This window comes from Homalodisca vitripennis, chromosome 1, assembly GCF_021130785.1.
Source record: "Homalodisca vitripennis isolate AUS2020 chromosome 1, UT_GWSS_2.1, whole genome shotgun sequence".
Classification (NCBI taxonomy): Eukaryota; Metazoa; Arthropoda; class Insecta; order Hemiptera; family Cicadellidae; genus Homalodisca; species Homalodisca vitripennis.
The window spans coordinates 26453757-26467018 of NC_060207.1; the positions used below are offsets into that span (position 1 = coordinate 26453757).

General features: G+C 40.9%; 1 protein-coding gene across 5 annotated transcripts in view; it reads right to left on the reverse strand.

Annotated features, from left to right (window-relative positions):
- Positions 1–13262, reverse strand: part of LOC124358511 (protein bric-a-brac 1-like) — a 524334-nt gene that overhangs the window by 232243 nt on the left and 278829 nt on the right. For all 5 annotated transcript variants that reach the window (XM_046810823.1, XM_046810813.1, XM_046810817.1 and 2 more), the window contains exon 4: positions 814–1555. In XM_046810823.1, the coding sequence (XP_046666779.1) occupies positions 814–1555 (742 nt within the window). The remainder of the gene's footprint in view (positions 1–813; positions 1556–13262) is intronic.

The following is a 13262-nucleotide window of genomic DNA, read 5'->3' on the forward strand; positions in this document are numbered from 1 at the left end:
TAAAGCACATGTGCCAGGTCAATAATGTAAAACTACCCCTGCTTCGGCTTCACTCGCACTCACACACACACACACACACCGCTTCCTCCTTACCCTTACCTACTGCACTTTTGGTTTCACTGGTACTATATACACGTGTACACCCTTAGCTTACTTCTTGTCAGATACTACGGTCAGTTAGATAAGTACAAACAACATTTATTCTAGAAAATACATGACGCTACTAATCGAAATAAATGATTCGAGTTTCTTAGTATGAAAACAAAGTAATTTTAAAGATACAATGTCTAGGAGAAAAATATTAAGATAAACCTTAATGATAACGAACAGTGCAAAATAAAATGAAACGAACATAAAAACAATCAGAAAATAACGACGCGACTCAATATTTGATTAAAGAAATTCTATTTATTTAACGAGATTTAATTAAAAACAGCGTCGTTCGAGATCAATGATTGGAAGAAGAAAGCTGCGCCGTCGGGCGGTTTGTTTATCGCTGATAAAAAGAAACATTAAATAACTAATAAGATAAGTCCGTTGAATAAAACTTAATTTAGACGGGCACTCCATTTTATCACAGAAATTATTAACTTTATCTTTATTTTCCCGGTACTCGGGACGCCTGTGCGTGCTATTAAAATTTCGAGGTTATCTCTCCAAACATAACTCACCATGTTTATAGTTATCTCTAGATATTATATGAGAAAAGCTTCTTTGTAGTCTAGGCTATTGCGTAAATTATTTTATTACACAATTTAGGACTAGGCGGTTACCACAGAACATGCACCAGAGAGAACACTGCACTCTACTCACCCGTTCCTCCTCGCGTATCATCTCGGCGATGCCAGGCTTGATCTCCATGTCGTCGGAAGCGGTCTGTGGAGGCGGCGGTGGCGGTAGCGAGAGAGCGGCCATCATGGAGTTAGCGACATTCGGGGTAGAAGGAGCGCTCTGAGGTGTGGGCGGGGGAGGTAGAGAAGACGGGGTCGAAGGAGACGTCGTGACCAATTCGAGGGCCTCCGAGGCGTCTTCCGCGGGGCTCGACGGTTCTAGGGAGGTCCGACGCCGCTTCTTGCCGCCACCGGTAGACAGCCGGTTAGGCGACATGCTCACGTCCTCCAGGGCGGGAGGCTTACCCTCGAGATCGTCGTGCTCGCCGTTCACGTCTGCGAGCCCTCGGACCTTGAGGGTCTCGGCCACCCTGAGGAGAGGGCCGATCTGCTCCTGGGAGACGTTGATCTCTCCCTTGTACATGAACTCTACGACGGCCTTCAGCTCGGGCCACTTGATGTCCTTGAGGATGACGATAGGGTGTTGACAGGGGTTCTCACAGAAGAGGGTCTGGAAGTAAGGACTGCAGGCGGACAGGACCATCTTGTGTGCCTTGACCGAGTGGCCGTCGCAGGCGAGCGTCACATCGACGAAGGACTCGTTCTGGAGAAGCTGGTCGAAAACGTTGGTCAGGTTCGACTGGTAGTTGTTCCAGCGGAGACAGAACTGCTGTGGCGAGCCGGCGCCTCCCCCGGGCCCGTAGTGGTGCATATTGCTGCTGCAACTGCAACACGACACGCGAATGTTACTATCGGGTACACGGACGAGCGACACGACGTTCACGCGACCGAGTCCACCGCTCGAATGGCCAGACTCGGCAGCGCGCGCCCGCCGCTACACGAGGATCCCCCACTACCTCGCGCCAAAAGGTCGACTTTCCCGTGTCACCACCCCCCACCGACAGGCCCCTCCATCGTTTATTTATATAAAATGTACATGTAATACGGGGGTGTGAAATGAGAGGATGTCTTGTATACATTATGTATAACGGCCGGAGAACTATTGATTTATTGATGAGTCGTCAGTACAGTATTTTACATACGACAGGAGGACGCGTATAGGAGGCGACTACTAACTCCTCCCATTGCAACTTGTGATGCACTTTTACACCGCACCTCTTGCACTCTGCTGCAACTCCACTACTCTCCGACCCCTCACCACTCACAACTACGCTCCCACTCGACAACATATCTCGCCCAACTAATTCATTTTGATTATCGGTCTTCACTTTTTATCTTGTAAGAATTATTTTCCTTCCGGATTTAAATATTTAGAATTTGAATAGTACTTTAGGCTACTGTACAAAAAAAAAAAAACAAAAACAAAAACAAAAACAAAAATGAATGACATAAAATCAAATTAAAAATGAATCTAAGTATTAAAAACGCAATAATTTTTAAAATTATTATAAACATATATTAATATTTGTTTTTAAAATGTAAGTGTGTGTGCGTGTGTCTGTGTGTATTTTGCGCATATCTTTAGTATAGCAGTAGTGCATGCATAGTAGACATGCAAAATCATGTAATCAACAAACCGTAAATGCTGCTTTTTTAAAACGTAATTTATGGTTTTATTTTTAAACACAACTAAACATTTTATTTTCTATAAAGAAATAATGAATCTTAACGTTTCAAAATGGAAAATATCGGACTGAAAAAACATATAAGTTAGTGTGATAAGATACAGCTGTGTGGCGGACAGCTGTAGAAGTAGTTGTAGGGGCTACATTTATGCGAACTCCCATAATTTTGGAAAAAATTAAGAACTGTATTTAAAGAACAAAAGGAAATAATTTTTGAGGTTGCCACGAAAGAAAATTACATAACATCATTCTTTTGGTTAAAGTGACTTTTAAAGATATTATAAGGATGTAATTTCTCCCACATTTATATATTATATGAATCAAGAATATGGGGAGAAAGAAACATCAGTAAACATTTAATTAAATTACAACGTGATGGGATTTATTTTCGTGTAGTGCTTGACATGAATATAACCCAACATTGATTCCTAAGGTAGCCTGTGCGAGATACGACTAAGTGTGATGATTGAAATGTTAAAATATAACCCGACACCGACACCTAAGGTAGCCTGTGTGAGATAAGACTAAGTGTGATGGTTGAAATGTTAAAATATAACCCGACACTGACACCTAAGGTAGCCTGTGTGAGATAAGACTAAGTGTGATGGTTGAAATGTTAGAATATAACCCGACACTGACACCTAAGGTAGCCTGTGTGAGATAAGACTAAGTGTGATGGTTGAAATGTTAGAATATAACCCGACACTGACACCTAAGGTAGCCTGTGTGAGATAAGACTAAGTGTGATGGTTGAAATGTTAGACTATAACCCGACACTGACACCTAAGGTAGCCTATGTGAGATAAGACTACATGTGATGGTTGAAATGTTAGAATATAACCCGACACTGACACCTAAGGTAGCCTGTGTGAGATAAGACTAAGTGTGATGGTTGAAATGTTAGACTATAACCCGACACTGACACCTAAGGTAGCCTATGTGAGATAAGACTTTAATAATTATTACGGGCGACTGTGATGCGAGTTTCAGAATTGAATTTACTTATCAAATTATGAACCAAAAAAATTTTGAACGATTCTAGCGTCTACTAAATAGTTACACAACACAAAATCGTACATATAGTAAAACAGTGTAATATACATGCTGAAATACATGTCATTCTAGTGGTACCTCTTATACATTAAACGTTTCAGACAAGAGCATTGAATAAAGTAATACATTATAAGATTTATTGTATTCATAACATATCCTGAAACAAGATAAAACTGAAACAAAACATATATTAGTGCACAAACAATAGCTAAAGATCATTAAATATTGAAACAATTGAGCTAAAGAATTACACAATATTATTCTGTGCGTTTTCTCATTCCTGGTATCCCCCACACTAACACGACTGTCACGATATTTAATTTTCAATTTCTAATGTTCAAGACGAATAAAGTGTTACAATAATATGAATGAATATTAACAACTAAATAAGATCAATTAAACATGAAATAAGATAAACACGCTGGAGATGCACTGTGCTTATTAGGGGACATGTCGGAGTCTGGTGATACGCTCTTCAATATACTCGTAAATATACTCTACAGTATTTGTGGATTGTCTGAAATTAAACTTAGAGTACAACAGCAATACCACCCCTAATCGGTAAATCCAAGATTTGTATAGGCTACTCTAGTAGAACGTTGTTAATCTCAAAGGCTCACCTGCTCGTTTAACTAACATAACATTTTCTACATTGAATCAACAACATCAAAACTTTTCGTGGGCATTAATTATCTTCTTATTAAAATTCTGACACACAACGTTTAGGAAAACACGAAGACTTTTAGAAAGTAAAGAAACTTTAACAACATACAAGAAAGTGTACACGGAATTAAGATAATAACAATTCATGAATAATTATTACGAGAAAAGAAGCTACAATTCCAGGAACGTTACTTAAAGTTGCAAATATTCTGAAATGATTACATTAGTTAAAGAATTATTAAAGATAGATAAAATTATATCAACAATAAAAATAAACATAGTAATCACAACCAGGCATCATACCTTCTACCTGATAATGGATTAAAGTATTATCATTATCTTTTAATAACTAAACAGTTACATAACATATTATATAAAACATATACAGGGATTAGCTTAATAATTTAATTAATATTTACAACAAACAACAGAATATATTGATAGTAATATCAATATAACTTTCATATCACTTGAACAGTCTCGTTGCAATCTTTTGCGTGAAAATATTTTTCTCTCGACTGCAGTCGTGTGTATTATAGGCTAAAAGAATCATAAGGAAATTGTGTAACAGGAGTATATTTTTAATATAGCTGTATAAGTAAATTTTACGCGTTATCACTTAACCTTACATTAAAAGAATAAACTTTATAAATGTCCATGTAAATTTATTTTTCCCTCGCTCCGTGTTTTGCGTGGTACAGAGAGCAATCAGATAATTCATTTCTTATAGTTAATAATTTATCTTAGATAATAATAATAATAATAATCTTGACAACGAGCTGTAGAGGTAGCCAACTTAATTTACCTCATAACTCATGTCGCAAAATTTAACTCATTTATACTCTTATTTATGAGTAGAATTATGAGAGATGTCTCATTTTACATGTATAATTATTTAATACAAATTCACATGCTTCTTAGTTTCTTCGATTACTAGTTTGTTCAGAAAATAGGCTACCTGGTTTATTTTTTTCATTGTGTAAATATAAAATTTATACAGCAAGCTCAAAAGCGTTTGTGTAAATATTAACCATATATCTTTAAAAGGAGAATCTCCTTAAGTGCAACGACCAAAATAAGAGTGTAAAAGAGTGTGATCAATATTCTTCTACAAGATCAGAAAAAGTGATCAAAATCGGCGCTTCAAAATTAATAAAATTATATCATATATCGAATATTATTCTTTTCTTGAACATTTATCTGTATCTTCCAAACAGGCGGTTTTACTGATGCGACTGTCACGACAAGGTTATCTCTATCTTTAATGTCAATGTGGCTCATGGATCATCAAGCAATGCTCCAAGCACATTGTGAGACCTTTGACTCCATTAGTTAATCTATCATTTCACTAAAGTTTTCCCCTCACTCCTAAACATTTAAAAATTAATCCAAATTAAAAAACAGACGACTTCACACCAATAAATAACTATCGACCTGTCTCAACTTTGCTAGCATTTCGCAAAATATTCAGATCATTTTGTTATACCAATGCATCAGTTTCTTAACAAATACAATCGACACTGAAACGAACGATTTGGATTCAGAAAGGGCAAATCGATGGTAGACGCAGTTGTGAGATTCAGATATGATTGTAGAGGCGTTAGAAGGTCTAAATCACTAATTAAGTGCGTTTCTCGATTTACTAAAGCATTCGATTGTGCTGACCATTTCACGCTGCTTAACAAACTGGATTACCATGGCATCTGAGGCGTGTCTCTCTTGTGGCTTAGTTAATTTTTAAACCGCAGATCTCAAGTTGTCCAAATTTCAAACTATACGAATCATGCAGTGAAAATAAGTAAGTTATGGAGTCCCTCAAGGACCCATTCTCAGTCCTGTTCTTTTTCCGGTTCTACGTCAATGACATCACTACCACACGGAAGAATCGTGCAGTATGCTGATGACACGACTCTGTTTCATTGAAACTACAAAATCATTTTTAGAACAAAAACCCTTAGTTGCAGTATTTTAAAACAGTTGTGCCCAGCATTTTTACAGCCTCAAACTAAAAACAAATTATTCAAATTCTAATGTTCTAAATTTTTCTGTGTTTAGACAGAATATGGCCCTGGCATTATTTTGGTTGATGCCATACTAGAAGAAGTCTGTACCTGGAAATTACTTGAAATTTATCTTGATCAAGGTTTGACATGGAAGATTCATATTGAATACATTTGCTCCAAATTAGCCCCAGACATTTAAGTTTTGAGGTCTCTAACCAAATACTGCCAATTACGGTTATGATGATGGCGTATTATGGCTTGATTTATCCCCATTTTACCTACTGACCATTACTGTGTGGCGCATGTGCAAGAAACCAATTATTGAGGGCATTCAAAAAGTGATCCGCATCATTGCAAAACTACAATTCAAAAATTATTGCGAGCCAATGTTCAAAAGATTACAACTGTTGACTTTGCCAAGCGCCTTCATTGTAGGAACAACGTTATAATGTATGTTTAAATGTACCTTGACCAACGGACGGGATATTCACTCGCACGAGACAAGAGGAAGAGAAAACTACCGAACTGGGAGACACAGGACTGTGGTATTTCATAATCGTGTGCCCTCATAGGCAGGAGTTCAGTTTATCAACAGTTACCCAAATAAAATTAACATTTCTTCTACACAACTAGTTTTAAACGCATTTTAGTGCCTAACGCGTTTTATAGCACGAATCACCGTTCACGATGAGGTTATCTGTATCTACCGATCAGGCGGTTACTGACGCGACTATTACCACTCACGACGAGCTTATCTGTATCTTCCGATCAAACAGATACTGACGAAACTGTCACCATCCACTAAGTGTTTATCTGTACCACCCGATCACGCGGCTACTGACGTGTCTGTAAGGAATTTCTAATCAGGCGGTTACCGACATAACTGACACGATTCACTACGAGTTTATCTATATCTCCCGATTACTCGGTTACTGACGTGTCCATAAACGATTTCTGATCAGGCGGTTACTGACGATACTGTCACCATTCACGACGAGGTTATCCGTATCTCTTGATCAGGCGGTTACTGACGAGACTCTTAACATTCACGATGAGGTTATCTGTATCTCTTGATCAGGCGGTTACTGACGAGACTCTTAACATTCACGATGAGGTTATCCGTATCTCTTGATCAGGCGGTTACTGACGAGACTCTTAACATTCACGATGAGGTTATCCGTATCTCTTGATCAGGCGGTTACTGACGAGACTCTTAACATTCACGATGAGGTTATCCGTATCTCTTGATCAGGCGGTTACTGACGAGACTCTTAACATTCACGATGAGGTTATCCGTATCTCTTGATCAGGCGGTTACTGACGAGACTCTTAACATTCACGATGAGGTTATCCGTATCTCTTGATCAGGCGGTTACTGACGAGACTCTTAACATTCACGATGAGGTTATCCGTATCTCTTGATCAGGCGGTTACTGACGAGACTCTTAACATTCACGATGAGGTTATCTGTATCTCTTGATCAGGCGGTTACTGACGAGACTGTTACCATTCACGCCGCGAGGTTACCCGTATCTCTCGATCAGGCAGTTACTGACGAGACTGTCACCATTCACGACGAGGTTATCCGTATCTCTTGATCAGGCGGTTACTGATGAGACTCTTAACATTCACGATGAGGTTATCCGTATCTCTCGATCAGGCGGTTACTGACGAGACTGCTACCATTCACGCCGCGAGGTTACCCGTATCTCTCGATCAGGCGGTTACTGACGAGACTATTACCATTCACGCCGCGAGGTTACCCGTATCTCTCGATCAGGCGGTTACTGACGAGACTGTTACCATTCACGATGAGGTTATCCGTATCTCTCGATCAGGCGGTTACGGACGAAACTGTTACCATTCACGCCGCGAGGTTATCCGTATCTCTCGATCAAGCGGTTACTGACGAGACTGTCACCATTCACGACGAGGGTATCCATATCTCCCATATCAAAATTAATTTTACGTAATTACAAAGTGTCACTTTTTGGTGCTTCAAAATCCAGAAAATGTAAATGTTGTTAAAATTTTATATTGTGTAGTTTTATTTATTTGAAACACATGTTCTCGTGGATTTATATCGTAAGTTTTCCTCATATCTATTTACTGTACCACACAATTCTTAATTTTATAAACTCCGTTAAATAAAATAACGACGTAAAAAATATAAAAATCAAAGAACATGTAGGATACTATACCGAGATATGCTACACAAAACGTTGGTATGGTGGGAGGGGTTGATTCAATGTAAATGTTGAGGGTACTTCTAGTCACCTTTCTCTTAGGGCAGCGTCTGGAATCTGACAGTCACAGACTTAACCCCTGGAATCTGAAGTCATCTTCGTTTGAAGAGATAAAAAAAATAGTCGGCGTCGAAGAAGCTCAAAATTAACACTTTACATCGTTTCGATACCAGAGACACCTAGAGTAAAAAATATTGTGTAATTTAGGTGAAGAGGTATTTTCATTGTACACCTGATGAGACAACTGAAAACTGTGTTTCAGATACACAGTACAATATTATATCAATTTTTTATATTTTTGCTTTTAACTTTTTTCTTGACAGTATAGTGAGTGTCTGACAACAAGGTGAGTAGTAAAGGTCAGGACAATGCATGTAAACGGAAACATGTTAAGTACACGCTTTAGCAATATGTACACCCTGTGTAATCATTAATTGTACTAGCTTGTTCAAGTTAAACTTAGACCTTTAAATCTTTTCAGTATGTTGTTGCAAACTGCAAAAAAATGTTTATTTTAAGTTTTACAGTATGCATGGTTAGCTTAACGGGTCAATAAATATATAAATGACGTATCATAATAGCATAGTGTCTTTATAATAATAATGTTTGCTTAGTGGTGCAAAATTCTACAGACTTAAGAAAATCTTCCAATTCAATTAATAATAATAAATATTATAGCTTACTACTACAAAAGTCTTAAGAAAATATACCTATATTGTGTAAGTTGATTGAGAGCCTACATACAAAAAATAACTGAGAGCCATATATTGGTGGACAAATACTAACGATATAAATCCAGAGCGTACCCATATTTAACTGTATATATCGACAGTAATAGTGGTAGCGAGGCCCGGGCATGTGTACAGCACCACACAGAACCCCACCGTCAGCGTGCGGTACTGCCCTGAGACAAATACTAACGATATAAATCCAGAGCGTACCCATATTTAACTGTATATATCGACAGTAATAGTGGTAGCGAGGCCCGGGCATGTGTACACCACCACACAGAACCCCACCGTCAGCGTACGGTACTGCCCTGAGACAAATACTAACGATATAAATCCAGAGCGTACCCATATTTAACTGTATATATCGACAGTAATAGTGGTAGCGAGGCCCGGGCATGTGTACACCACCACACAGAACCCCACCGTCAGCGTACGGTACTGCCCTGAGACAAATACTAACGATATAAATCCAGAGCGTACCCATATTTAACTGTATATATCGACAGTAATAGTGGTAGCGAGGCCCGGGCATGTGTACAGCACCACACAGAACCCCACCGTCAGCGTGCGGTACTGCCCTGAGACAAATACTAACGATATAAATCCAGAGCATACCCATATTCAACTGTATATATCGACAGTAACAGTGGTAGCGAGGCTCGGGCATGTGTACAGCACCACACAGAACCCCACCGTCAGCGTACGGCACTGCCCTGAGACAAATACTAACGATATAAATCTAGAGCGTACCCATATTCAACTGTATATATCGACAGTAACAGTGGTAGCGAGGCTCGGGCATGTGTACACCACCACACAGAACCCCACCGTCAGCGTACGGTACTGCCCTGAGACAAATACTAACGATATAAATCCAGAGCGTACCCATATTTAACTGTATATATCGACAGTAATAGTGGTAGCGAGGCCCGGGCATGTGTACAGCACCACACAGAACCCCACCGTCAGCGTACGGTACTGCCCTGAGACAAATACTAACGATATAAATCCAGAGCGTACCCATATTTAACTGTATATATCGACAGTAATAGTGGTAGCGAGGCCCGGGCATGTGTACAGCACCACACAGAACCCCACCGTCAGCGTACGGTACTGCCCTGAGACAAATACTAACGATATAAATCCAGAGCGTACCCATATTCCACTGTATATATCGACAGTAACAGTGGTAGCGAGGCTCGGGCATGTGTACAGCACCACACAGAACCCCACCGTCAGCGTACGGTACTGCCCTGAGACAAATACTAACGATATAAATCCAGAGCATACCCATATTCAACTGTATATATCGACAGTAACAGTGGTAGCGAGGCTCGGGCATGTGTACAGCACCACACAGAACCCCACCGTCAGCGTACGGCACTGCCCTGAGACAAATACTAACTATATAAATCCAGAGCGTACCCATATTTAACTGTATATATCGACAGTAATAGTGGTAGCGAGGCCCGGGCATGTGTACAGCACCACACAGAACCCCACCGTCAGCGTACGGTACTGCCCTGAGACAAATACTAACGATATAAATCCAGAGCGTACCCATATTTAACTGTATATATCGACAGTAATAGTGGTAGCGAGGCTCGGGCATGTGTACAGCACCACACAGAACCCCACCGTCAGCGTACGGTACTGCCCTGAGACAAATACTAACGATATAAATCCAGAGCGTACCCATATTCCACTGTATATATCGACAGTAACAGTGGTAGCGAGGCTCGGGCATGTGTACAGCACCACACAGAACCCCACCGTCAGCGTACGGTACTGCCCTGAGACAAATACTAACGATATAAATCCAGAGCGTACCCATATTCCACTGTATATATCGACAGTAACAGTGGTAGCGAGGCTCGGGCATGTGTACAGCACCACACAGAACCCCACCGTCAGCGTACGGTACTGCCCTGAGACAAATACTAACACTATAAATCCAGAGCGTACCCAGATTCCACTGTATATATCGACAGTAACAGTGGTAGCGAGGCTCGGGCATGTGTACAGCACCACACAGAACCCCACCGTCAGCGTACGGTACTGCCCTGAGACAAATACTAACGATATAAATCCAGATCGTACCCATAATTAACTGTATATATCGACAGTTAATAGTGGTAGCGAGGCTCGGGCATGTGTACATCACCAGGGTTTGCTACAGGAGTGCAATAATGAAATTCCCTGACTTTTCCCTGATTTCCAGACCAAATATTTAATTTTTCCCTGACTTTTTTCGACGCAATCTTGGACTTCGACGCAATCGTCTGCAGGCTTGGACTCGGCGCGGCGGCAGTAAGTTTATTTGTATAAAGGGATTTTATATTTTTCCCTGACCAACGTCGAAATTCCCTGACTTTTCCCTGACTTGAGACCGGATTCCCTGACTTTTCCCTGATTTCCAGTCCTGTTTTTCCCCTGACTTCCCTGATTTCCCTGACCTGTAGCATCCCTGATCACCACACAGAACTCCACCGTCAGCGTACGGCACTGCCCTGAGACAAATACTAACGATATAAATCCAGATCGTACCCATATTCAACTGTATATATCGACAGTAATAGTGGTAGCGAGGCTCGGGCATGTGTACAGCACCACACAGAACCCCACCGTCAGCGTACGGTACTGCCCTGAGACAAATACTAACGATATAAATCCAGAGCGTACCCAGATTCCACTGTATATATCGACAGTAACAGTGGTAGCGAGGCTCGGGCATGTGTACAGCACCACACAGAACCCCACCGTCAGCGTACGGTACTGCCCTGAGACAAATACTAACACTATAAATCCAGAGCGTACCCAGATTCCACTGTATATATCGACAGTAACAGTGGTAGCGAGGCTCGGGCATGTGTACAGCACCACACAGAACCCCACCGTCAGCGTACGGTACTGCCCTGAGACAAATACTAACGATATAAATCCAGATCGTACCCATAATTAACTGTATATATCGACAGTTAATAGTGGTAGCGAGGCTCGGGCATGTGTACATCACCAGGGTTGCTACAGGAGTGCAATAATGAAATTCCCTGACTTTTCCCTGATTTCCAGACCAAATATTTAATTTTTCCCTGACTTTTTTCGACGCAATCTTGGACTTCGACGCAATCGTCTGCAGGCTTGGACTCGGCGCGGCGGCAGTAAGTTTATTTGTATAAAGGGATTTTATATTTTTCCCTGACCAACGTCGAAATTCCCTGACTTTTCCCTGACTTGAGACCGGATTCCCTGACTTTTCCCTGATTTCCAGTCCTGTTTTTCCCCTGACTTCCCTGATTTCCCTGACCTGTAGCATCCCTGATCACCACACAGAACTCCACCGTCAGCGTACGGCACTGCCCTGAGACAAATACTAACGATATAAATCCAGATCGTACCCATATTCAACTGTATATATCGACAGTAATAGTGGTAGCGAGGCTCGGGCATGTGTACAGCACCACACAGAACCCCACCGTCAGCGTACGGTACTGCCCTGAGACAAATACTAACGATATAAATCCAGATCGTACCCATATTCAACTGTATATATCGACAGTTAATAGTGGTAGCGAGGCTCGGGCATGTGTACAGCACCACACAGAACCCCACCGTCAGCGTTTGGTACTGCCCTGAGACAAAGACCAACACTATAAATCCAGAGCGTACCCAGATTCCACTGTATATATCGACAGTAACAGTGGTAGCGAGGCTCGGGCATGTGTACAGCACCACACAGAACCCCACCGTCAGCGTACGGTACTGCCCTGAGACAAATACTAACGATATAAATCCAGATCGTACCCATATTTAACTGTATATATCGACAGTTAATAGTGGTAGCGAGGCTCGGGCATGTGTACATCACCTGGGTTGCTACAGGAGTGCAATAATGAAATTCCCTGATTTCCAGACCAAATATTTCATTTTTCCCTGACTTTTTTCGACGCAATCTTGGACTTCGACGCAATCGTCTGCAGGCTTGGACTCGGCGCGGCGGCAATAAGTTTATTTGTGTAAAGGGATTTTATATTTTTCCCTGACCAACATCGAAATTCCCTGACTTTTCCCTGACTTGAGACCGGATTCCCTGACTTTTCCCTGATTTCCAGTCCTGTTTTTTTCCCCTGAATTTTCCCTGACTTCCCTG